This window comes from Protopterus annectens, chromosome 11.part0 (assembly GCF_019279795.1).
Source record: "Protopterus annectens isolate FY-2018-M chromosome 11.part0, PAN1.0, whole genome shotgun sequence".
Taxonomy (NCBI): Eukaryota; Metazoa; Chordata; order Ceratodontiformes; family Protopteridae; genus Protopterus; species Protopterus annectens.
This window is the reverse complement of record NC_056745.1, coordinates 1,215,862,216-1,215,886,306: the sequence shown is the minus strand read 5'-3', so window position 1 is coordinate 1,215,886,306 and position 24,091 is coordinate 1,215,862,216. Positions and strand designations below refer to the sequence as shown.

The 24,091-nt window shown below is 39.2% G+C and overlaps 1 protein-coding gene across 5 annotated transcripts in view; it reads left to right on the top strand.

The window, feature by feature from the left end:
* LOC122815796 (protein NLRC3-like) overlaps positions 1–24,091 on the top strand; it is a 590,699-nt gene that overhangs the window by 374,141 nt on the left and 192,467 nt on the right. For all 5 annotated transcript variants that reach the window (XM_044088586.1, XM_044088585.1, XM_044088587.1 and 2 more), the window contains one exon: positions 9,092–10,769. In XM_044088586.1, the coding sequence (XP_043944521.1) occupies positions 9,092–10,769 (1,678 nt within the window). The remainder of the gene's footprint in view (positions 1–9,091; positions 10,770–24,091) is intronic.

The window sequence follows — 24,091 nt, the reverse complement described above, 5'->3', positions numbered from 1 at the left end:
CTTTTACCCATTTTTTATTTTCCCGCAATACATGATCACACACTTCTCCTTTTCATATTTATTTATTTATTTATTTATTCTGGTTATCAGATTCAATAGAGTACAGATCAGTGCTGAATAATTTCAGTCTCAGCCTTAGGTCAATAATATGACCACTCATACAGAGTACCTAAGATAACAATACTATGAAGTGACAGTGAATAAAATACAAAGAATGTGTGATACTAAGAATGCAAAAGTACATGACCCAGTAACATGAAAGGATATAATCATACTGCTACCAATATACATTTTAGTCCAAAGCTTGTTTTACTCTTATGAATATAGAACAAGATATATATATATATATATATATATATATCTCTTCTGGCTTTTTCTCGGTTAGGGGTCGCTACAGCAGATCACCTGTCCGCTCATGATTGGCAATGGAGTTTCATGGTATTGAGTTGCCAGCCTGGCGCCCAACCTTCCACAGAAGGCACACACTCACACCTAGGGCCAATTTAGAGTGTCCAATCCACCTACAGCATGTCTTTGGGATGTGGGAGGAAACCGGAGCACCCGGAGATAACCCACACGACCACAGGGAGGACATGCAGACTCCACACAGAAGGAACCCCGGCCGAGAATCGAACTGGAGAACCTCTTGCTGTGAGGTGGCAACGCTAACCGCTGCACCACTGTGGCCGCCATATATATATATATATATATATATATATATATATATATATATATATATATATATATATATATATATATATATATATATATATATTTTTTTTTTTTTACTCAACCTTTATTTAACTGCACTAATATTGATGTGTTTTATGTCAGCACCAAATGATTAACATTATGCACACTAACATGCTACTAAGCATGAGTCTTGCATCAGTCTTGGCGCATGCAAAAACCCTAAAACAAAATTAAAAAGAAAACTTTGTTTTTTTGCAGGGGCAAGTCCCCTCCACCACCCACACCCCCTGCTAATTTTATATTCTAACTCCGAGATCTCACAGTTCTCAGGGAAAAGGCAAATTCCCTAACCATGAAAATCATCTGATCTGCTACTTTTATCATTAGGTGTCGAACATTTGTTTAGTCAACCAAACTGCATCGACTAAACAGATGTCTACCAAAGTTCAGTTCCACGAGAATAGTGATTTGCATGTATGTGTGTGTGTGTGTGTGTATACTTGGTATATAGAAGTCTGAGGTAGGAGAACTGAAATTAATAGAGCAATTAGGGCAGAGGAGAGATTTTAGATGATTGAGATTATATGGTCTGTTGGGTTGCAGGAACATTAAGTTAAATAGATGAGATTTTAGGTTTGAATGCCAAGCCCTTCATAGCTTTCCTGAATTCAAAAAGAGAACTCCTATGAGGGCTTTCGAGGATCGACAGTTGGCTTGTGCTGTTCCATTGCTTGGCAGATAAGTTCCCTTTTGGAGAAACTCTTTCACTTTTAAATATTTGTTTTTATTTGTACTTTCCTGGTTAGGAAAGCTATTTTTTTTACTAGGACTTTGTGCTTTAATGGACTGTTTTGTGACTTAACTTTACTTTTAAACAGGAATGCACTTTTTCCTGACAATTACAAAGTTGTTAAAAACAGTTGAAGAATATGTTTTTCTGGAAAACTGTGTTATTTTACTTTTTGGAGCTGGCAAAGTGCATTAAAGTGCTTTTTTCTGTGTTCATATAGGAAAAAGTGACTTTTTACAACTTTTAATTTTTACAGGCTTGTGCTGTTTGTTTTCCCCCAGTAAAAGAGTCTCCATGTTCAGCTTGGCCATGGAACAGACTACTAATTCCATGGTCAGTCCTTCTCTCAGTCACAAAAAGAAAATGTTAATCAAACAGCTTATGCCACCAACCCAAGCTAATAATTTGCCTCACCCTCAGGTGGATGACTTTGCTGTGGCTAAAGCTGTTTCCTTAGACCACTCATGTTTACCTCAGATCCCTGTGATGTACCACCTGCAGCTAGTATGGGACAGAGGTTAGCCACATCCTCTGTGGCTGTTGGAGTGCCCTCAGTAGGCAAGGTATCCACTCCTGGGAAAAGTGACAGAGAAATCTTCCCTGTTTAGTCAGAATGTTATGCCCAGCTACAGTTGCAATTAACAACCCTGTTGGCCCCACTTTTTCTGTCAAAAACAGAACAGAAAAACTGAACATATGTATGCTTCTGTATAAATTTCCATGAACAAGAGTAGTTTATTAGGTCTGTCTCGGGGTCTAATTCAGGCTATTAATCCTTCTTATAAGGTGTTTTATGGTAAAAAAAGGATTCAAGATTCTGAATCTTGACAAGAAGATGGAGGAACAGACTCTTTGTACCAAAGGCAAGCGTCCAGTCTGGTGGACCCCAGCCATAAACAAGCTCTACAACAAAAGGAGGAAGCTGCTACAAGATAGAGCAAAATCCGTAAAAGGGAAGGCACCCTTGATCATTATAAGTAAAAAACTAAGATCTCTCATAAAATCATTCAAGGCAAATTTTGAGAGAAAAATTGCTAAGGATTCAAAAGACAATCATAAGGCCTTTTTTAGCTATGTTAGAAACGTGGGAGGAAACTCACAGATATGCTCAGAATTAGTTCAAAATGATGTAAAAATCACTGAACCTACAGACATTGCCAACATACTGGCTGACAGGTTCAGTGCAAATTTCTCCCTCCCCTCCCTCCCAAAAGGGGAGATATCTATACCAGAGGATTGTAGCCCCCCCAAACATCTCAAATGCTCAGGTGAGAACTGCTCTCTCCAAGGCGAAAAACACAGCATCCATGGGACCAGATGGTGTCCCTGGTTGTGTGCTCCACGAACTCAATGAGGAATTAAACCCACAGTTAGGGCAGCTGTTTAATCTTAGCCTCACCTCAGGATACATACCCAAGGAGTGGTGTACGGCAATGGTGGTCCCACTTCACAAAGGTGGTGCCTCCACCGACCCCGGAAACTACCATCCCATCAGCTTGACAAGCCTGGTCTGCAAAGCTATGGAGAGGATCATAATGGAACTCATAAATAAAGACATAGGGTTCTTGCAGACATTGGATCCAACCCAGTTTGGCTTTGTCAAGGGCAGATCATGCCTTTTAAACTTGGTTGACTTTTTCGAAACAGTCACCAAGGCCATTGACGAGGGCAAGGCAGTCCACACAGCCTACCTTGACCTGGCAAAGGCTTTCGATACAATACCCCACTCGGGTATCATTGAAAAACTCACCAGCTTAAATGTAAACCCATACGTCATAAGATGGGTTGCAAACTGGCTAAGTGACAGAACCCACAGGGTCAGAGTTGCTGGCGCCATGTCAGACTCAAAGCCTGTCACAAGTGGTGTCCCACAGGGCTCAGTCCTGGGCCCACTCTTGTTCGGCATCTACTTTTCAGAAGTACAAGCAAACACAGGAGGATTATGGCTGACAAAGTTTGCAGATGACTGCAAACTGGGCACCATAGTTGAAAACCCATCTGACACAGATATCCTTCAGAAGGGTCTCATAGAGACAGATAACTGGTGCCAGAGCCATGGCCTAAAGTTAAACGCCAAAAAATGCATAGTCATACCCTTCGGGAAAAACAAGGTTACCCCTAGTTACCATATAGGTGGTAATCCACTAAGCACAGAAGAGGTTATCAGGGATCTGGGGACCCAGGTTGACAGTAACCTTCGTTTGACACTCACGTTGCCAAAGTAGTTAGGAAGACCTTCTACATTGCCCACCTGATCATGAAGGGATTCACATCTAGATCAAGGGAGGTTATCGTTCCCCTGTACTCATCACTCATCAGACCAATGATTGAATACAATGCCCCATTCGGAATGTATCTGACCCGACACCTGCAGCAATTGGAAAGGCCCCAAAAGTTCCTCACCAAAAGGATAAAGGGTCTCAAAAATATGTCTTATGCTGCCCGACTGAAGGAACTCCAGCTCTAGTCAGTCGCTTACCGTCTGCTCAGAGGTAACCTGTGCCTGACATACAAGGCCATGTCCAACCCGGAATTAATGAACATGCTTCACCTCAAAAAATCTAAATCCATCAGAACTACAAGGGCAAGAGACTTAAACCTTAACATGGCTATTAATAGGACGTGCTGGAGGGACAGATTTATCACCCAGAGACTCCCTGTGCTGTGGAACAGAGTCCCGGTACATGTGAGGCAGAGCACCTCGCTGGCTTTGTTCAAGAGAAATCTTGACCAATGGATGGGAGATCGCAGGTATACCCCAGGGATAACCTCAGTGTCACTGCTTGACAGAGGCACAGCAAAATAATGGGCATAGTATCCTTCAAACTAAAGGGGTGGTGAAAGCCACAAAACTCTGGGCTAGGCTTATAAATGCCCTAGGGCAGATAGCCTAGTATGAACCTATGAACCTATGAACCTATGTAGGGTTTTCTCTTTGGATTTCTGATTCAGATTTAGAGGAGAGTATGGTATCTGACTCTCCATGTGAGAGTTTCTATTTTTCTGAGACCATTTTTCAGAAAGTGCCAGTGAGGTTACTCAGTTCCTCAGAAAATACTATGAGCTATTACAAATGGGATTTCCAAATTCTTCCCATTCCTCCAGGCTGCAGCACTGGAGGATGTGTGTGCCACTGCCCGCAGTTTTCCTGATAGCCAACCTGCTGTTCCTAAAAAGGCAAATAGACTGTATAAAGTTAGTAATTTAAGTTTTTATACACTCATCCCAAACCTGACCCAGCAGCGATTTAGTTAATTCCAGTCCAACATATTCTGATAAGGATGATAAAATCATTGATATGTATGAGAAAAAAGCATACACTTCTGTATTTTTGATTTTCAGTATTCTGAATTGTTAGGCTCATATTTTAAAGTTTATTATGTCTAATTGTGAAACCATGAGAATGTTTTTGTCTGCAGCTTCTTCTTGTGTAGAAAAATCCTTCTTTAAATGGTTTAGTTTTTTTTTCATTACATGGGTTACATTCCTTAGAGGGTATGTATGACTCTCTTGAACTTTTTTCCAGGCCTATGGCTACTTGTTCTGTTTTGAGGAGGGTTGCCTGGCTGCATTCTAAGAACCTCCCACAAAATGTGAAAATTAGATATTTAATTCTCCTGTGGATAGAGATTTAGTTTTTGGTCCTTCTGGAGCAGAGGTTATCAAAATTGTGATGTGAGCAGTAAGCTGATTCATGGAATCCGTCAGATTTTTTTCAGCCTTCCGTTTCCAAATTTTCCAAGAGATTCTGTATCCCTTTATCCTATTTTGGCAAGAAACAAAATAAAGTCTCAGCAAAATTCTGGTAAACAGACATTTAGGAAGCAGTGGCAAGGGGGTTCCAAAAAGAAGGCTGGAACTCCCTTAGACAACTGACAGTCTAACAGGTCAGAATAACAATGTAAGGGGCCATGCTCCTCTCTGGCAATCCCTTTTCCCTTCTAGAAAGCCTGAATCTCCATCTCTCTCTTTAGCAACCAACAGTTTCAGATAAATGGTTTCTGAAGATCAGTCATTAAGATTTCAGATGGCAGTGGGAAGAAAATCCTCCTGTTCAGGGAGTAATTTTTCATCTACCATGTCTGACCCCTTCTATTTCCCCATCCTTCAACATATGTTGTCTCAGTGTGTAATAGAGCAGTTTCAGAAAGGTTATTATTCAATGGTGTCTCTGGTGAAAGAACGAAAATGACTGGTGGCCTGTTCTGGACCTTTCTTTCCTTAACAAGTGTATAACAGTGAACAAATTTGAAATACTGTCACTTCACAACTTGTTAACTCTTCTTTCCAAGTTAAGTTTTCTGGCAACACTAGATTTAAAACATGTGTATCATGGCATCCCTATTTATCCAGATTTCAGATGTTTCTTAATGTTTTGTGCATCTGGATCACATGACCAGGTTTGTGCCTTAACCTTTATCCACTGCACCAAGATTGTTCATAAAGTGTCTAGCTCCAGGTATATGTCAAGGCTGGCTAAAGGATATCCACATTGTTCCATATTTAGATGACTTGCTTATTTAAGTAGAGTCTTTTTCAAAGTGTCAAGAGTCTATCTATTGCATGATAGAGCTCTTACAGAAGCTGGGATTCCAAGAGAGCATTCAAACATCTTGTTTGACCTCATTACACAGGTTTGTTTTCCTGTGATGTCTACTAGACACCTCATTTCAAAGAGCTTTTCTTCCATAGGAAAAAAGTTATATATAATATATCTAGATCTATTTCTAGGGTATATAACTTAGACTTTGGTCTCTGCTAGGGAATACCTCAAGGTTTTTGGGTCTCATGACATCTATGATTCTCCTGATAGTCCTATCAAGATTCCACATGAGAAAGACACAATGGCATCTGAAGTCTCTTTGGTCCCAGCACCAGCAACCATTATCTATTCAAGTTCCAGTTCTGGGATTTGTCAGAAGAGAAATCTCTTGCTGGAGACAGCAGATGTCCCTAAATCCAGGTCTCCCCTTCTCCCCCTTGCTCCGAAGCAGCCAGTCACTTCAGACATTTCTTGTGGAGCATTTTCAGGAGGAATAGATATGCACGATGTTTGAACACCAAGGCTATATGGAAGCACATAAGTATAAAAGAGATGCTTACACTAATCAAGACACTCAACACTCTGAATCATCATTGGTCCCTGGAACTCTTCAAGTTGTTAGAGATAATACCACCGTCAAGTTGTACATAACAAGCTGGGGGAACTGGGTCTTCCTCCTTTACAGACTAGCCATGTTAGCTTGGGCTATATCATTACAGCACAGTCCAACTCTGCAGGTAGCCTACATCTTGTCAAAGCAAAATTGTGTGGCAGACAAGCTCAGCAGGACAAACGCAGAGTCTCATGAATGGAAATTAGATTAGGGGTCTTCTCAGGTTTGATCCATCTGTCAGGAATTCCTCAAGTAGCCCTCTTTGTCTCATCTCTGAACAGTCAGATGGCAATATTCTACTCCTGGACTCCATTCAAGAAGGCCTGGAAGACAGATGCCTTTTCCTATCCTTGGACATGAATATTCCAGTATGCTCTTCCACCTTTTCCAATGTTATGCAGGGTACTGCTGAAGATTCAGTAGAAATCCTCCAGGATTATTGTGGTGACTCCCTTCTGAACCGGGCAACAGTGGTGCTCTCTTCTTTTGTAAATGGATAGGGGCAATTACCACAATATTCCTCACAGGATGGATTTACTGACTCAAGAACAGGGTTGCTTTGATACACCCTGACCCAATAAACTTTAACTAACAGCCTGGATGATGGAGTCTTAATTCCTTTAGGCACCTGTTACTGAGGATGTGCAGCAGGTGTTATATAAGGCAAGACAGAGTGCTATTAGAAAGTCATATATTAGCAAATGGAAAAGGTTTCCTAGTTGATGCTAACAAAGTAATCAGCACCCTTTCAGGGCTACTGTTTCTCTAGTTTTACAGCATTTGTGTGAGTTACTACCTTATAGTCTTTCTTACTCCTACATCAAGGTTCACTTGTCAGCCATTTCAGCATATCTGCCCTCAGATCCCACTCATTCAATTAATTCTCATTTGAAAATATTTTTGAAAGGGTTTTTGCATAAGAGGCCTCCAAGAAAATGGTGGTTCCTCCTTGGAATCTACATTTCATTTTAATAAAGCTAACACTTGCTGTGTTTGAATCAGCTCATCAGGCTGACTTAAGGTTCTTAACATGGAAAACTGTTTTACTGATTTTTTTTTACCTCTGCAAGAAGAGTGCCTGAGCTGCAAGCTATTATGGTAAGTCAACCTTATAATTTTTCCACAGACACAGCTTCTGTGAGAAATAATCCTTCTTTTATGCCTAAAGTGGCTTCTGAGTTTACTTTAAGGTAAAATCCATCTCCATGTTTTCTTTTCTGAACCAAAAAATGAGGAGAAAGGATGTACCATACATTGAATGCCCACAGACAGCTCAGATACTTTGACAGAACAAAATCTTTCAGATCTTCATATCAATTGTTCATTTCTTCTAAAGGTACAAAGGGACAATCTGTGTCTAAACAGACTATTTCCAGATAGTTGTCTCAGGCTATTACCTTTTTTATTCTCACCACAATAAAACTATTGCAGGCAGCGTCAACGCTCATTCTACCAGGGTCTTGGCTTCATCTATGGCATTTTGGAAAGGGGTGATTCTATAACTATTCTGGTAGTACCAACTTTGTCTTTTGTACATACACACTTTTTCTAGGACTAGATTAGGCTTTGCTAGGACCCTTCCCCTCCACCTCCCAAATGTAGTAAATAGGGTAATTTACTCATATAGATAAGGCTATTGTAACAGTGATCAATATAATGAACACAGTACAGTTGTGTAAGTAAACGTACCATAACAGTAGATGCTCAAATGATCACTGCTGCAGTAGCTGTTCTCTCTCTCAGTCCGTGTTGTTTGTTTGTTTGTGTTTCTTGGTGTGTCTTTTATTCCAGAGTTTGGTCATTTATTTTTTTGTTTTTCCCAGCATTATCCTTTCAGAACTCAGCCTCTCTGTCTCAGCTGGCATGAAACCTATGAAGGGCATGGCACTCAATCCTGCATTTCTAGGCTGCTCAGCTTCAGCTGGTTTGAGTGTGTAGAAGGTGTCCTGAAGCACTTGAAGATGGCCAACTGTATATCTAAGGCTACTGCTGTAGTGATCATTCAAACATCTACTGTTATGGTAAGTTTATGTACACAACTGTAATTTCTCAGGCTGTGCATTGCCTCCACATGCAAACACTATCAGTGCATCTCTATAAATCCTGGGATTTGATTCAGATGAAAGACAGAAGGCATGCCTATGATAAAAACTATGATCTGATTATATAAAGACACAGAATATAATTAAAGTTGTAGTTTGATTGATCTACATATTTAATGATATAATTCAAAATTAGAATAACTGCATGTGTTAAGCTTTAATGCAAAGTGGTGTGATATATATTAACCAATGTTTATATTAGTTGCTCTTTTTATAAAAATCTATTGCTTGATCAAGCAGGCACCAGACTGACGGGAAAAGCTAATTTCAAAATATTTTATTTATATTTGGTTAGCTTCTGTATAAAATTCTTGAATGGATAAAATAAATATATTTTAATTATTTTACAGTATTGAGTGAAGACGAAAAAAATGAACTTGCAGGCTGCAAAAGAAATGGAAACTATGGGACATTTATTAACAGAACTATATTCCAGACATACTCCAAAACATTTTTGATCCCCACAAAAGACCAGAATCATCTGCTGAGTGTGCAATCAAATGAATTATTTACACAACTTGATAAAATAACTCATTCAATGAAAAGGATGCTTCTTGTGGGAGAACCAGGTATGGGTAAAAGTCTAATGACTCAAGAAGTTGTCCGAGAGTCTAATGCAGGCAAGTTAAGATACAGAAATGTCCTTAATCTGACTTTTGATCAGCTAAATGAAGTGCAAGATCAAACAAGCATCAGAAAACTTATTTCACAGAAAAACAACCCATTTTCCAAAGCTATCCTAACAGCCTTAATAAACACTCCTAATGACGTATTGATTATCTTAGATGGACTGGATGAGTTCAAACATGATCTGAGTAAGGAAGCAAAATTAGAAGGGAAAGATATCTCTTCTTCACTTCCCATTAACACAATTGTGTTCAACATTATCACAAAATCTTTGCTCCCTGAAGTTAGTGTCCTTGTTACGACCCGGAGGGCAGATATAGAAAATATTGCTGAGTATTTTGACTGCATGCTAATTCTACAGGAATTCTCACGTGAACAGCTGGAATCATATTACATGTCAGTCTATAAAAAGCAGATAAGAGAGTTACTGGAAAACTGTTTTCAGATGAATCCTAAACTGAGATACCTTGTGCATATTCCATTCAATAATTATATACTACACCAAATTTTGGAGGGCAGTTTAAAAAATTCTAACCAAAATAATTGCTTAAAAATGTTAAGTACATGCAGCAAACTTCTGTCTAATTTAATTTATTACGCTTGGAACAGAAAAACAAAAAACGGCAATGATGTCAGAATTCACATAGGCCGAGTCTCAGATTCACTGAGTTTTTCTAATACTGTGTATCACCTTGGAAAACTCTCTTATCACCACCTGTTATCAGGCAACCTGAACATAACTGTAAAAGATGCTGAGGAACACGGTGTAAATAAATCCATTTTGAAAATATTTCACGGCTTAATTTTCAAGAAACCAGATAAGCATTATTTTGAATATCAGCATAGCACTGTAAAAGATGTATTTGCAGCAATGTATTGTGTGATCGAAATTAAAAATGCTGCTGAGCTTATGGAATGTCTGAATGCTTGGTGGTTTGGGAAAGCGAATCGTAATCCAAAGTGTAAACTTATCACTCCAGAGATAACAACCAATAAGACACAGAAGCTGCAGACCTTTATGCGTTTTTTTATGGGTTGCTTCTATATGAAAAAAGATCTAGATTCCGATCACTGGAATCCAAATTTTGAAAATGACAGTAAAAAAGCCCTAACAGAATGGTTTGTGCAGTGCACACAGCAGAGTGACTTCTCACAAAATAATTTACTGAACCTTTTACATTGCTTGTCTGAACTAGAAAACCATGACGTGACTAAGGAAGTAGCTTGTTCCATAAAGAAAGTTGACTTTTTTAACATACCCCTTACTTCTGCAGACATTTCCGCCATGCAGTTCTGCCTTGAGCACTCACAACTTGATGAACTTGATATCCGCTTGTGTGGCCTGGGTGATGAAGGCATTAAACGATTAAGAAGAATACTCCTTAATTCAAAATGTGTCAGGTAATTTCATAAACGCTAACTATAATTTTAAATTAGTTAAATTCCTAAGCAGACACTATGTTAAGCTACAGATGTTGACTGAAATGTTTTAGCAGACTGCACAACTTTAGCACTTGTTGTTTTCCTTTTCATTATGCCAAATTTTGTAGCCATTAACTGAGTGTCATGAGTGCCAGCTGAACTCCTCAGGCAGTTGTAGGTGTCTGTTGCTCTCCCAGTACTGTGTGACCATTATACTGCTGAGCATGATGACTAAATGCTACTTCTGTATGTATGTAGAATGTTATCTGTCATCCTTTTCAAAGAGTACCAAATGCTTTCACATTGCAACAGCTTCAGAAGGAAGGTTTTGGAGATTGCTGCCCCTCTGAGCTTTTGCATCACTGATTGAGAAGATTAAAAAAGTTTCAGTATATTCAGAAATACTAATTGTGAGATTGATGTTGTTGTGTCTTTCGGCTTTTCCCGGTTAGGGGTCGCCACAGCGGAACTCTGGCCCGCTAATGATTGGCAGTAGATTTTTACGTGCCGAGTTGCCAGCCCTGACACACAACCTTCAACAAGGTACGCACATTCACACATGTCTCCAGACAGAAGATGCTCTAGCTGAGAACTGAATGGGATAACGTCTTACTGTGAGGTGACAGCACTACCGCAGCACCACCACCGCAGTAATTGTGAGATTGATGTACCTCAGAAAAGTGGTAATACTCCAAGATCTATCACTTTCAGAGTTAGTATGTATTTCCATGTAATCGCACTTAAATTCTCAGTATTCCAAGCACAGGGCAGCATAGTGGTGTAGCGGTTAGCATTGTCACCTCACATCAAGAGGTTCTCTGTTTTGATTCTTGGCTGGGGTGCCTTCTGTGTGGAGTCTGCATGACCTTCCGGCTTTTGCATGGGTTTCCTCCTGGTGCTCTGGTTTCCTCCCACATTCCAAAGGCATGAAATAGGTGGATTGGACACTCTAAACTGGCTGTAGGTATGTGTGTGTCCATATGAGTGCATATGGTACACCCTCTGAGGTAGGGTTGGGCCTTGGGCTAGCAACCTGAGCCTGTAAAACCTGTAACTGCTACAGAAACAATGAGTGCTGAAAGGTGCTCCTTGCCCGATGTACCACATGATGCATAAACAGGAAAGAGAGAGAGAGAGATTCCAAGCATAGCGCTTCAGTCATTGTATAAAAAGTGAAAACCCACTACAAAATGCAGTACTGTATTTTATAATGGGTCAGTCAGTAATAGATAAAGAGTTGCAATGAGCTATCTGGAATGCATGGTCATGGTATTTAGAATTAGATGGACAACAGACTATGCTTTCCTGATTTTGAAAGAAACAAATTAAGTAACCATTTGAAATATCAGGACCTGCTAGACTGAGTCCCGGAATGTGGAGACTGAATGGACGAAATATCGGACATGTATGTACTAGTAAGTCCAAGAGCCATTTCCCATAATACTCCATTTTCTCCAAAGAATTGTGATCTCAGATTTGGTATTGATAAGTGCAGGGAGTCTGCAGGGCTTGCCCACCACATGAAGGGGTGTAGAGGGTCTTGCCCCCCCTGCAAAAAGAAGTTTTAAGGAGAAGAGTAATTTTCACGATACACTCTTCTCTTGTGTTTTTGGTCTTTTTTTCTGCTTTTTGGCAGTCAGCATTTTGACTACCAAAATTTTGATAGGGAACCAAACATTGATCAAATTTTAAATTGTCTAACATCGTCTCTAGATTTTTAATGATTTTACCATTTATTTTTCAGCTATAATATACATCTTTCCTACAGTTTTGATGATGATACACTTACTAATGTTAAAAGTGAGGTTACTGTTACTGTACTAGGTGTGTATTTTTTACAATGCTGGAGAACACACATACACACTCAATTTACTGGAGCCTGTGTGAACTATTATACCAATACGGTTGTCAGAGAATGTGAACATCAATTTATATTTCATAGAAATATTTATAATTCTAATTTATTTTTTACAATTGTTTTGTGGATGAAATATTTTTATGTGACAAAGAAGTAATGATTTATTAAGGGAATTTAAAATGTACTTAGAATCTACCACCATTTTCTTGAGATTTGACATTAATTTTAATGTATACAAAATTAATTTTGTAAATTTTCTATAAATAAACATACTGATAGTACTTTAAATATACCTGCTTACAAGAAAGGTGCAAAAAGACCTTGTATGTATATTGCCACAGTATGCATTCACCTGATATTTTTAAGAATGTTCTTTGAAGACAAATGCTAAGAGCTTCAAAACTAGCAAGTTTTGACATAGAGACAAAACAAACAATAGATTTAATTTCTAATGATTTTGTGATTAGAGGATATTCTACAGATGAAATATATAAACACAAGAATCTTGCAATAAGTGACAGGACAAGGCAGTATGTCTTAATATGACCATGCATATAGTGCTATAAATAATTAAGAGATATGTTTTAAGGTAACCCTCACTTATTCAAGAGATACTAATAGTATTTATAATATTTTTAAAAGGAACTGGTCAATTTAAATGCAATTAAAGATGTTGAGGAAGTTGTAGGAGAGAACATTTTTTCATCTTTAAGAATATATGCAGTCTGAAATGCCATCTTTGATACAGGTAAATTAATATTACAAAGGTTTCTGTCAGGAAAGGAAGTATGCATAGAGTTTCTGCATTCTGTAAGTTTATTAGTGAAGATAAGACATTTTAACATACAATTACAATGAAAAAAATATAAATTTACATATTATGCAGGCTGTAAAAACAAGCATTTAGTTTAGTTAGCTAAACACATCTCCTCAATATATATGATATAAGCAGAAAGAATAAAATTAATGCTTTAGTTAGGGATGTTATAGTAATCTGGCTGATTCTCATAGTTTCAAGTTTTTGGTTTTACAATTGATATACTTAAAAAAAATGGGTTGTGATGGAACAAACAAAACTGAATCAGTTGAATATAAATAGATTATTGAGTTACATGCATTGAATTCTCCAGGTTTAAATGATAGTACATCTCTAAAACCAATATTAATATAATGGAAATTGAGACATTAATTAGTCAAAGGAAGGTTTTACTTGTTAATTGATCATGTCATTGGAAGTTTACATACTGTAAAGTCTTCAATGTCATGTATTGTCTGATGAATCTTCAATGAAAATGCATTTATATAAGTATCATTTGCTAATAAATTGTATCATTGTTCCATCATGGTGGCCAGGATGATTTCTGTTCTCTTCATGACCAGATAAATGAACTGGTCTGTTAATCATTTCGGTTATGAACTAGGCTCAGTAGAACAAAGTATAATAAACTTATATCACAGCACATCATAATAGACTTACACTAGAAATAAATACAGTTTTCAGCAACACATTTGTATCTGCAGTATTTACAACTGTTACACCTGAGTTAACAACAACATGTAACATATCAGGAATATGAACAGATCATTCACATTTACAGTACTTACATCAGTTCGATCAGAACATATCAAACAACAAAGCATGATATGATTGGTACGGTAATTTGCACAAAATAAAGCAACCAAAGTATATGAGCAACTCCTGCGTGAAGCACAATTTTGGTGACTATAAGGTGACAAATATCAATATTTTAAGCTTTAACAGTTACCTTGATAGCAATTGCAAGCAGATCCTGCATGGAGAAGCTCTTTCAGGGCTTTCTTAAAAGACTCACTAGATGCTTTGTTTTAACCTCTATAGGCAGGGGGTTCCAGGCAGCAGGTCCTAGTCTTAAGAAAGGTCTTTCACCTAGTGTAGTATTTAACGCAGAGTGGAAAATGGAGAACAAGTTACCTTGTGAGATTCTCAGTATATACAAGTTATCTTACAAAGGAAGTTTCCTTTTTAAGAGGCAATAAGCTTGCTTTACTACTTTAAAAATCAAAGAGTTAAAGAAAAAAGATAGCTCTGTTGATCACTGATAATAAGTTGGTGTTTTTTAGCAGTTTACTGTGATGAAATGATGGTTGGTAGGTTAGATAAATAAATCTACAGATTTTGGCTCTACCATTTGTATTAAATGAGAATTATTACTTCAGTGCAAGAACATGTTTGTCACACTTGTAAGCTAGGTTTGATAACACTCATCATCAAAGTGAGGTTTCAAAATTTTCTGCAAATCTACTGGTCTAAACTTTATAATCTAGGAGGAGGTGACAATGCAATTGTGATTAAATACTGTAATGGTTTGGAAAAGCTCTATTGTGTTTGTGTAGATAATATATCTCACTGTACGTACCAGAGGCTGTGTATATTCATTAAGTACGATTAGTGAGTCACTGACTTAAGTTTAGTGACATTGAATTTGTCTATTTTTTACCTTAAGGTGCTTAGAGGTTCGTTGTAGCGAGTAGTACATATTTCTTATACGTTACATCATATTATTTTCCTATAACTGAAATAATAGTTTACAGCTAATGCTACTGTGTTTATTTAGTGGTCGATACTGCTCTTCTACATAGTTAGTTTATTTCTCTTCCTGTTTTTTTCTTACCATTATCTTTCCCTCTTGCTCTTTCCCTTAGCCCTAAATTGCTGTGCATACCTAGGGTTCATGACCTGCTACAGCCCCTTTTACTGCAAAAAAATCCAACTCTGTGAAAACTAAAAGATGTTCTTCGTGTTTCACTGTTGCAGTGATCACATCTGGGTTGTCCCTGCCAGGGTAGCCCTCGGCCGGGTCGAATACCAGAGACTTAGTATTTCTACGTCAGTTGCTGTCACTCCAGGACTGATATCGGGTCATCAGTAGTATAAAGTATGGCAGCCGACGCCATTACATCAGTCTTTCTTGCCGTGGAGCCTGAAGCAGAAGCAGCTCACACGAGTGCCGGTTGGCCGCTACTTGAATTTCCATCTACCGAATTGAAGTTGAAGTCTTCTAAAGCTAAGTACTCCATTAGGGATTGCTTTTCTCACCACCCCCCACCACCCAGACCTTCACCACAGACTATGCTTGGGGGGCACACCTGGACAGTAGGTGCATACAGGGCCAATGGAGCCTGCAGCAAATCCCTCTGGACATCAATCAAAAAGAGATGATGGCTGTGCAGCATGCATTGACAGCTTTCAAACCCCTTATTTCTCCAGGGGCTCTGTTGATCAAAACAGTCAACACCACTGTAATGTTGTACATCAGCAAGTGGGAAGGGACTCACTCCTACCCTCTATACAGGCTGGCCATGACCCTTTGGCACACAACCTCTGCCATGCAACTACACCTGTTAGCGCAATTCCTGCCAGGCTCTCTCAACTCTCTGGCAGCCCAATTAAGCAGACATCTTCTGGACCCACACAAATGGCAGCTTAACAGAAGAACCTTCACCCTAATATCTCAGAAATAAATACCCCAGAGGTTGCCCTCTTTGCCTGCCACACCAACCATCAGCTTAGCAAGTTCTGCACCAGGAAGCATCTCTGCATGGCTTGGAAAGTAGATGCCCTGTCCTTCCCCTGGGTCAATCTATTGGTCTATGCCTTTCCTCCACTACCTCCCATCTCCAGGGAACTGCTCAAAATAAAGGAGGAAAAACCAAGGACCATTCTGATAGCTCCAGACTGGCCCCGACAGCACTGATACCCCTTGCTGCTTGGCCTCTCACCAATGCCCCCGTGGCACCTTCCTCAGATTCCAAACCTCCTGACTTAGAGGGAAGGGGAATTCATGCATCCTCAATTGCAAATACTCAATTTGGCAGCTTGGCTTATTCCCTAACTCTGAACCAATCTGCCAACCTCACTCAGTAAACAGGTTCTAGATGTTATTCATGAGGCCAGATGCCCTAGCATTAGAAAGTCTTATGCTGACAAATGGAAAAGGTTCTGTACCTGGATTCAGGCTAAGAGAGCCAATAATGCACAGCCATCCCTCCCTCTCATCCTGGATTATTTAGCTGACTTACTACACAGTGGCCTCTCTTTCTCCTCTAAATAAAAATCATGCCTCTGCTATTTCTGCTCATTTTCCCACTGAGCACCACCTTTTCTCACACCCTTTAATCAAACAGTTCCTAAGAGGGGCTAGCAACTTGAGGCCACCCAGAAGGGCACCAACTCCAGCTTGGGACCTTAACTTTGTATTGGAAAAGCTCACCCTGCCCCTCTTCAAACCAGCTTCTTCTGCAGAGCTAAAATTTATTTTCTGGAAAACAGCATTCCTTCTGGCCATCACTTCAGCTAGAAAAGTCTCTGAGCTGCAAGCGCTCATGGCTATGGAACCCTTCATCATCTTCCATGCTGACAGGGTATCCCTCAGAACTAACCCATCCTTCATGCCCAAGGTGGTGTCCAGTGTGGCTCTCAACCAATCTATTCCTTTGCCCACCTTTTTCCCTAATCCCCAGAACAAGGGGGAAAGGATTCTGCACTCTTTAGATGTGCACAGACAGCTCAGATTCTATCTGGACAGGACTAAATCCCTCAGGAAGTCGGATCAACTTCTGGTTAGCTTTGCTACAGGAGCAGAAGGCAAAGCCATCTCCAAACAAACCATCTCCAAATGGATAGCACATTGCATCTATTTCTGCTACAAGCAAATGGAAAGCCTCCCCCAAGGGGGTCAGGACACACTCCACCAGAGCAGCCTCCAGCTCTGCAGCTTTCTTCAGAGGAGTCCCCACCAGGGACATCCTGGAGGCTGCTACCTGGACATCGGTCCACACTTTTACCAAGCATTACCATCTGCCTCTCTTCTCCAAATCCAGGGCAGGGTTTGCCTCTGCAGTCTTGCAGGACATCCTGGCCAGCCCCTATTTTCCTTTACTGACTACACCCTTTTCCTCAGCTTTGGGAATCAACCCAAATGTGATGACTGCAACAGTGAAACACGAATAACATAGTATAGTTGTGTACATTTACCATAAATGTAGATGTTCGAGTGTATTCACTGTTGCAGTCCTGGTTTCCCTCCCTCCATCCCCCTTTCTTCTCTTTCCTTACAAGGGACTTATTGGTATTTATTTTCTACTGGTGGGGTTTCTTCCACCAGAACATGGCTCCAACTTGGGGGCTCCTGACAGGTTATGGCAAGAAAAACTGATGTAATGGCGTCGGCTGCCTTGCTTTATACTACTGATGACCTGATATCAGTCCTGGACCGACAGCAACTGACACAGAAATACTAAGTATCTGGTATTCGGGCCGGCCGAGGGCTACCCTGGCAAGGATAACCCATATATGATGACTGCAACAGTGAATGCACTCAGACATCTACATTTATGGTAAGTGTACACAACTGTACTTTATCGGGGGTTTATGCTGCCCTGAAGAACCAAACACTATTATATGTATGTTTCACCACATAAATGTTATTTTGAAAGCTGTATTTTACAATAATCCTTAACTTGCTAAATACAAGCACCTGAGCCATCAGCAGGGATTTTTTACTCTATTTCTTTCTCCTCCAGTATTATTACAGTAGCTTGCACATGGTACTGGATTATAGTTGTTTTTTTCTGTAGTCCCTATAGTAATTTGATTGGTCACCAGACGTCTTTTGAATGTTATATCTTTCCTATAGACTCTCTTCCTAACTTAAATACATCTTGTTTCACTTTTTCCATCGTTCTATTTAACCATAGCCCTCTTACTATATAAATGTATTTAGGCTTCCAGCTGCCCATACCAAGGCAGTCTCACTAACATCTACAATAACAAGTGTTATAACTTAATAGACAAATGAATTTACTACTAAGCAGCCAATAGTTCAGGGCAGTTAATTGTTTTTACTTGCACATACCTGGAATTTGGCTCTTCCAGCTCTGTTTGCCCTTTGCTATGCTTGGGCTCACTCCACTCCCATACCCTGCCTCCATTCCCATCCACCCCCAGGCACCTGACTTTTATACCTAACTGGCCACTCCCCTAAGCCTCACTCTCACATCAAACTCATTTTTATATAGCCACTTTTTCCTCATTCTCTTCAATCCACATCACTAGCTACCTTCACTCCAAATCCCCTCACTCACACAATACCCAAATTGTACAATCTCTCTTCAGGCTAATACCCTCTACTTAATCCCCCCACTCTAACCACAACCTATATAAAGTATAGCCACACCTAAATCCCTACTCATTCCTGTAAAGATACCTACTAAAAATTCACAACAATATATAAACACTTTGTCAGAACAAAATGTGGCCCCTAACCTTTACATGAACAATGTCTCAATATCACCTCACGCTTAACCTCCTACCACTACACTAGCAAGTCAAAATTTCAGACTAAATCCTCTACCTCCCCAGCCCATTCACAAGACAAACCAGCCTTTTCAGTAATATCTCCAATCTACATCTCAAATCAAAGTCAAATCTTGACCTTGCCACATTCAAAGTAACCCCACACCAACTAAACAACCACATTTCCTCAAAATATAACACATCTATAATCAAATATCTAAAACCTGTAATCCAAATAGCATCCCAAATCATACTTAGTGGAAATGTGCAACCAAACCCTGGCCCTGCAAGCAATAAAAACTTCCCCTGCTACCAAACAAATAACATTCTAATGTCCCCCAGGAAATCAACAGATCTCCTTATACTCAACATAAACATAAGGAGCACACTGAACAAAATCCCAGAGCTACATGCTGCCCTGGGCCTCTACTCCCCCAATATAGTCCTTCTCACAAAGACCTGGCTAAAACCAATAAACAATAATAATGACTTTGTTCCAACTGGTTACAATGTTCTTAGACAGGACAGAATATCCAAAAGAGGTGGAGGCATTGCTCTCCTCTACAAAAACAACGTAACCATTGGAATGTTAGTCAACGAACAACCCAAGCTCAATAATGCAGAAACTATGTTCACTAAACTGAAAATCAACTCAAAAACATTTACATATAATTGGTACCTATATACCCCCGGCAATAACATTAATACAATAGAATCCATTCTAGATTGGGCATCCCAGATATTTCATCAAGAAACAATCATACTAGGTGAAGTTAGTACTGACAGGTTCTCCTGTAACTCGCGCCACCCCACTAACCACATTAATCTACATGTTTTCACTCAACTAATCAAAACCACAACACGGGTAGATAAAGCATCAAAAAAGGAGTACATCCTAGACTGGATCCTTACTAACAGACCATCTCAATCCTACCTCTCAGGCTCCCTCCCAGACACCCTCAGTGATCACCTTCCCACCTTTATAATTAGACACCAAGTGAATTCATTAAAATCCTCCACCCACCAATAAATCCAGTACACAAAGAATTTCAAAACCCATGACTTCATATCTGCCCTTAATCGGTGCAGCTGGAGACCACCCCTATATCTCTCCCTGGAAAGTGCCATAGACTGCTTCAATAACACTTTTCTTAACATTCTAAATCATCTTGCTCCTATCAGAACTGTCAAAACTAATTCCAATTATGCACTCTGGCTGACCAGAGATATCCATCTACTGCTAAAACAAAGAGATAAAGCATGGGACTTGTGGCATTGAAATAAAACCCAAGGAACTAAGGAACAAAGCCAAAAAAACTAATTAGGACAGACAAAATTTCTGGGCTGCCATTAATAAAATTCTACAACCAGGAAAGACCAGTACTCTACCTCCTAACATTGACACCACCACCAATAATATTGCCACCCAATTTAACAAACACTTTACCAAATCCATCCTAACCCTCACCAATAATAGTTCTCCCACTTCACATCAAAACCTGTCTTCCATACCAGCAGACCAAAGCCTCTTCTCCTTACAGCCTGTCCCAACTAGCACAATTTATAAATACCTAAATAGGGTTAAACCCATAACCCTGGCCACTGACAAATTACCTGCAGAATATCTAAAGATCACAGCCAAAGCCATATCTTATCCAGTCTCCATGCTCATTAATCACTCTTTATCAGAACAACACATTCCTTCTCTGTGTAAAATTTCACATATAATACCAGTCCACAAAGGAGATAACTCTGTGGAACTATCTAATTACCATCCATTTGCCATTCTATCCCCCTTATCTAAAATCCTCAAAAAATGTATACATTCCCAAATAATGCACTCCTCAGAAATAAACTGCTAACCAACACCCATCATAGATTCCAACCTAATCACAATACTACCACAGCCTTTATTAGCTTTACCAACAGAGTAAACCAACATCAGAACAATGGTAACCTAGTATCCACTGCATTCCTTATAATCTTAATCTTAGCCACTCCGCACTAGCATGGTTTCAAAACTGTCTATCCAACTGCCAAAAAGCAGTAAAATGGCAAAACTCCTTATCTCCCATCCTATCTGTCATCCTAGGGGTCCCTCAAGGATCCATTCTTGGACCTCTCTTTTCAACATATTTTTTTAACATGCCAAACTGAGCAAAGAATAAGACTCTGCCAGTCCCCATTTAGAGTATGCTAATGAAGACTGAAAAAGCCCTACTTCAGATTCCAAAATGAGAATTGGGATTACCTTGCCAAAACAATTCAGTGTTGTATATTGGCAAAGCCCACCAATTTACAATGCAGATGAGTTGCTCATTTGCAACCCCCACTGAAATGAATGGGCTTCTCAGTGAGATAGAAGTTCCTCCTGTATGTGGAAGTAGGTACTGTAGGCAGTACTGTGTGGGAAGCTGAACTGCCTTCAGTACATAGTTCCATATACAGGTGGAGCTTTACTTAAGGCTTTAGGAGTTGAGGGGGGCATGTTGGAGACCACACATGCATGCAGTTGTGTGCAGAGTGAATTGTCTTCTGAACTCCTTTGGAATGTCTCACTTTTTAATTTTTTAATTTTTTTTGTAAACATAGACTTAAATCCCTGGTGCATTAATGGCTCAACTTCTCCATTACTGAGAATGGAGATCATGAATCCTTCTTGCTGGCCGCCATGCCTGCATTCACCAGTTCATCCTACAGTTGGAGCTTTTGCACTGAATGGCATCATGGCCATGTAGCTCCACCTGTAGGTTGTACATAGTATTGCAGGCAGGCTCCTTGCCTGCAATACAAAGTCTGATATACAGATGGAACTGCTCCACCTGTGATCTTTGGCTGAACTTGGCAACCCTGCCCAGTCTTTAGGCAGCTTCAGCACAATGCTCAGACAAGGTTCCTCCAATGTAACACCTCAGCATTGTGAGGTATTGATTTGGTTGGAGCTTGCAACATCATCACAGAGATACGTTGATCTTCATAGTTTTGTGTACTAAAAGTGGTATGGCAAATGCTGTTAACTCTCACTATACCCATTTTTATGGAATCTGTCTCTTAGTAAACACTAAATCCTTTAATTTAGCAACCTGCTAAAGAAAGAAAGAAAGAAAGAAAAACACCTTTATTAAATTATCACTTTTGACATAGGCAGACTTAAAAGTAATCAGTCCATATTAACAAGTTCAAATTTATGAACATTATACATCACATCCATTTTTCTGTACAGTATAATCAAACCAATATTAAATAAACTGTTCAGTTCCTGCCATTTCTTAAACCTCATTCCTCCTCCTCCAAAACATTTTTCTGCATGTATTGTTCGCACAGTTTCCATTTTTTTCTATGTAATGTCTCCTACTCTTTTCTAAAGATCCCACCTCCTGTTCTTTTATCTCTGTTACACTATTCATTACTTCAAGAATGGTTGGTTTAGGATTTAATTTCCATTTTCTAGTAATTGCTTTTTTGGCAGCCACCAGAAGTAAGCATATCAAGGCCTTACTATGTCATGGCAATCCAGATCCTGTATCCCACCTAAAAAATAATAATTTCCTAGTTACACTCATTTCCTTACCTACTCTGCAGGAAATTTTTAAAGTCTACCAAGTTGTTACACTCTGAGAACATATGATCCCATATACCTGGGGTATAAAAGTACTTATGCAAACACTCCAGGCAAAAATCCTAAATCTTTTAGATTTGTGTTGCATATCTGAGAGTTACACATACGTCTCCCATTGTTTCTTTGTGAATTGCATATCTAATTTTTCTTCTCAGTCATTTCTGACCTCTTCATATTGATTTCTATATTTATCATGCAATGTTTTATATGCCCTACTAATTATCCCTTATTAACAGAAGCTTCTGTTCTAAATTCAACTAAAAACTCATCCAATGCACATCTTTTACTTAAGATTCCCCTAGCTCTATTTGCCTATACTCTAATATCAATCCCTGACAGGGAAAGCAATCTGTAGCCTGTAATCCAAATATCTTCTTGGCCTCTTCCCATTCTAATACCTTTCCCACTTTAATTATTTATTCCTCATACCTTGGTTACTTTGCCAGATTCCTCCAGAACATTCCAGTCCTCTCTTGTTTTTTCTCTGTACCCCTAATTGCAGTCATCCCTATCATCAGAATCTGCTTTTTTTCCATTCCATGTTGGCTTAGTTCTTATAGAATATTTTGTTCTGTATGGCTGTTGTTAGTCTCCTTAAGGATTGGCATCCAAAATTAAACTCATTCCTTATTTCTTGAATTATCCCCCCCCCCCCCGCTTCATCACCTTCCCTTTCCAGTCTGAATTCTAGTTTTTTGCTTGTGTAAAATGTCCCTTTAAATCAGGTAATCCTAAACCTCCTTGTTCTATCATCTTATCTAACTTGACTCTTGCCTTCTTCCCCTTTAAGATAAAATCATTCAACTCTTTATTAATTACTATCCTTTACTTTCTTCTGGTTGATAAAAATATTCCAGACCTGTTTATAAAACTAAAGGGACAAAAACATTTTTACTGCTCGTATCTTGCTATCCATATCCTTAGGCAAGAGCTTCCAGTTTCTCAGTTTTTAGATTATCTTTTGTTTAACCTCTTCCCACATATCCTTAGCTGCCATAACAGAATTATTTTTAACCCATACTCCTCAATACTTCATTTTAGTATGTCCCCATAAATATGGGTATTGCTGAACCAGTTAATTTGTGGTTACACAATTTACCGTTATAGCCTTTATTTTATCTTCATTCATTTTATATCCCCAAAAAAGAGAACTGTCTCAGAATGTTCCACAACACTGAATTGTCCTTTACTGGTTCTGTCAGGTTCAAAATAATATCATCAACAAATGAAGTCAACTTTTCTTGAATACCAGACCAATATCCTTGAATTTTTGAGTCCCTTATTTTCGTCACCAATGATTCTAGATGTAACTCAAATAACAAAGGGGATAGAGGACAACCCTGCCTGGTTCCTCTGTTCAGACACAGCTTATCAGAGAGGAACCCTCTCACTTTGATTTTTGCCTCTGAGCCCTCATATATCTTGTTAATTAACCTTGTTATTGTATTAGGAAATACTTAATGCTTCCATTGCCCAACTTATAAAATCCA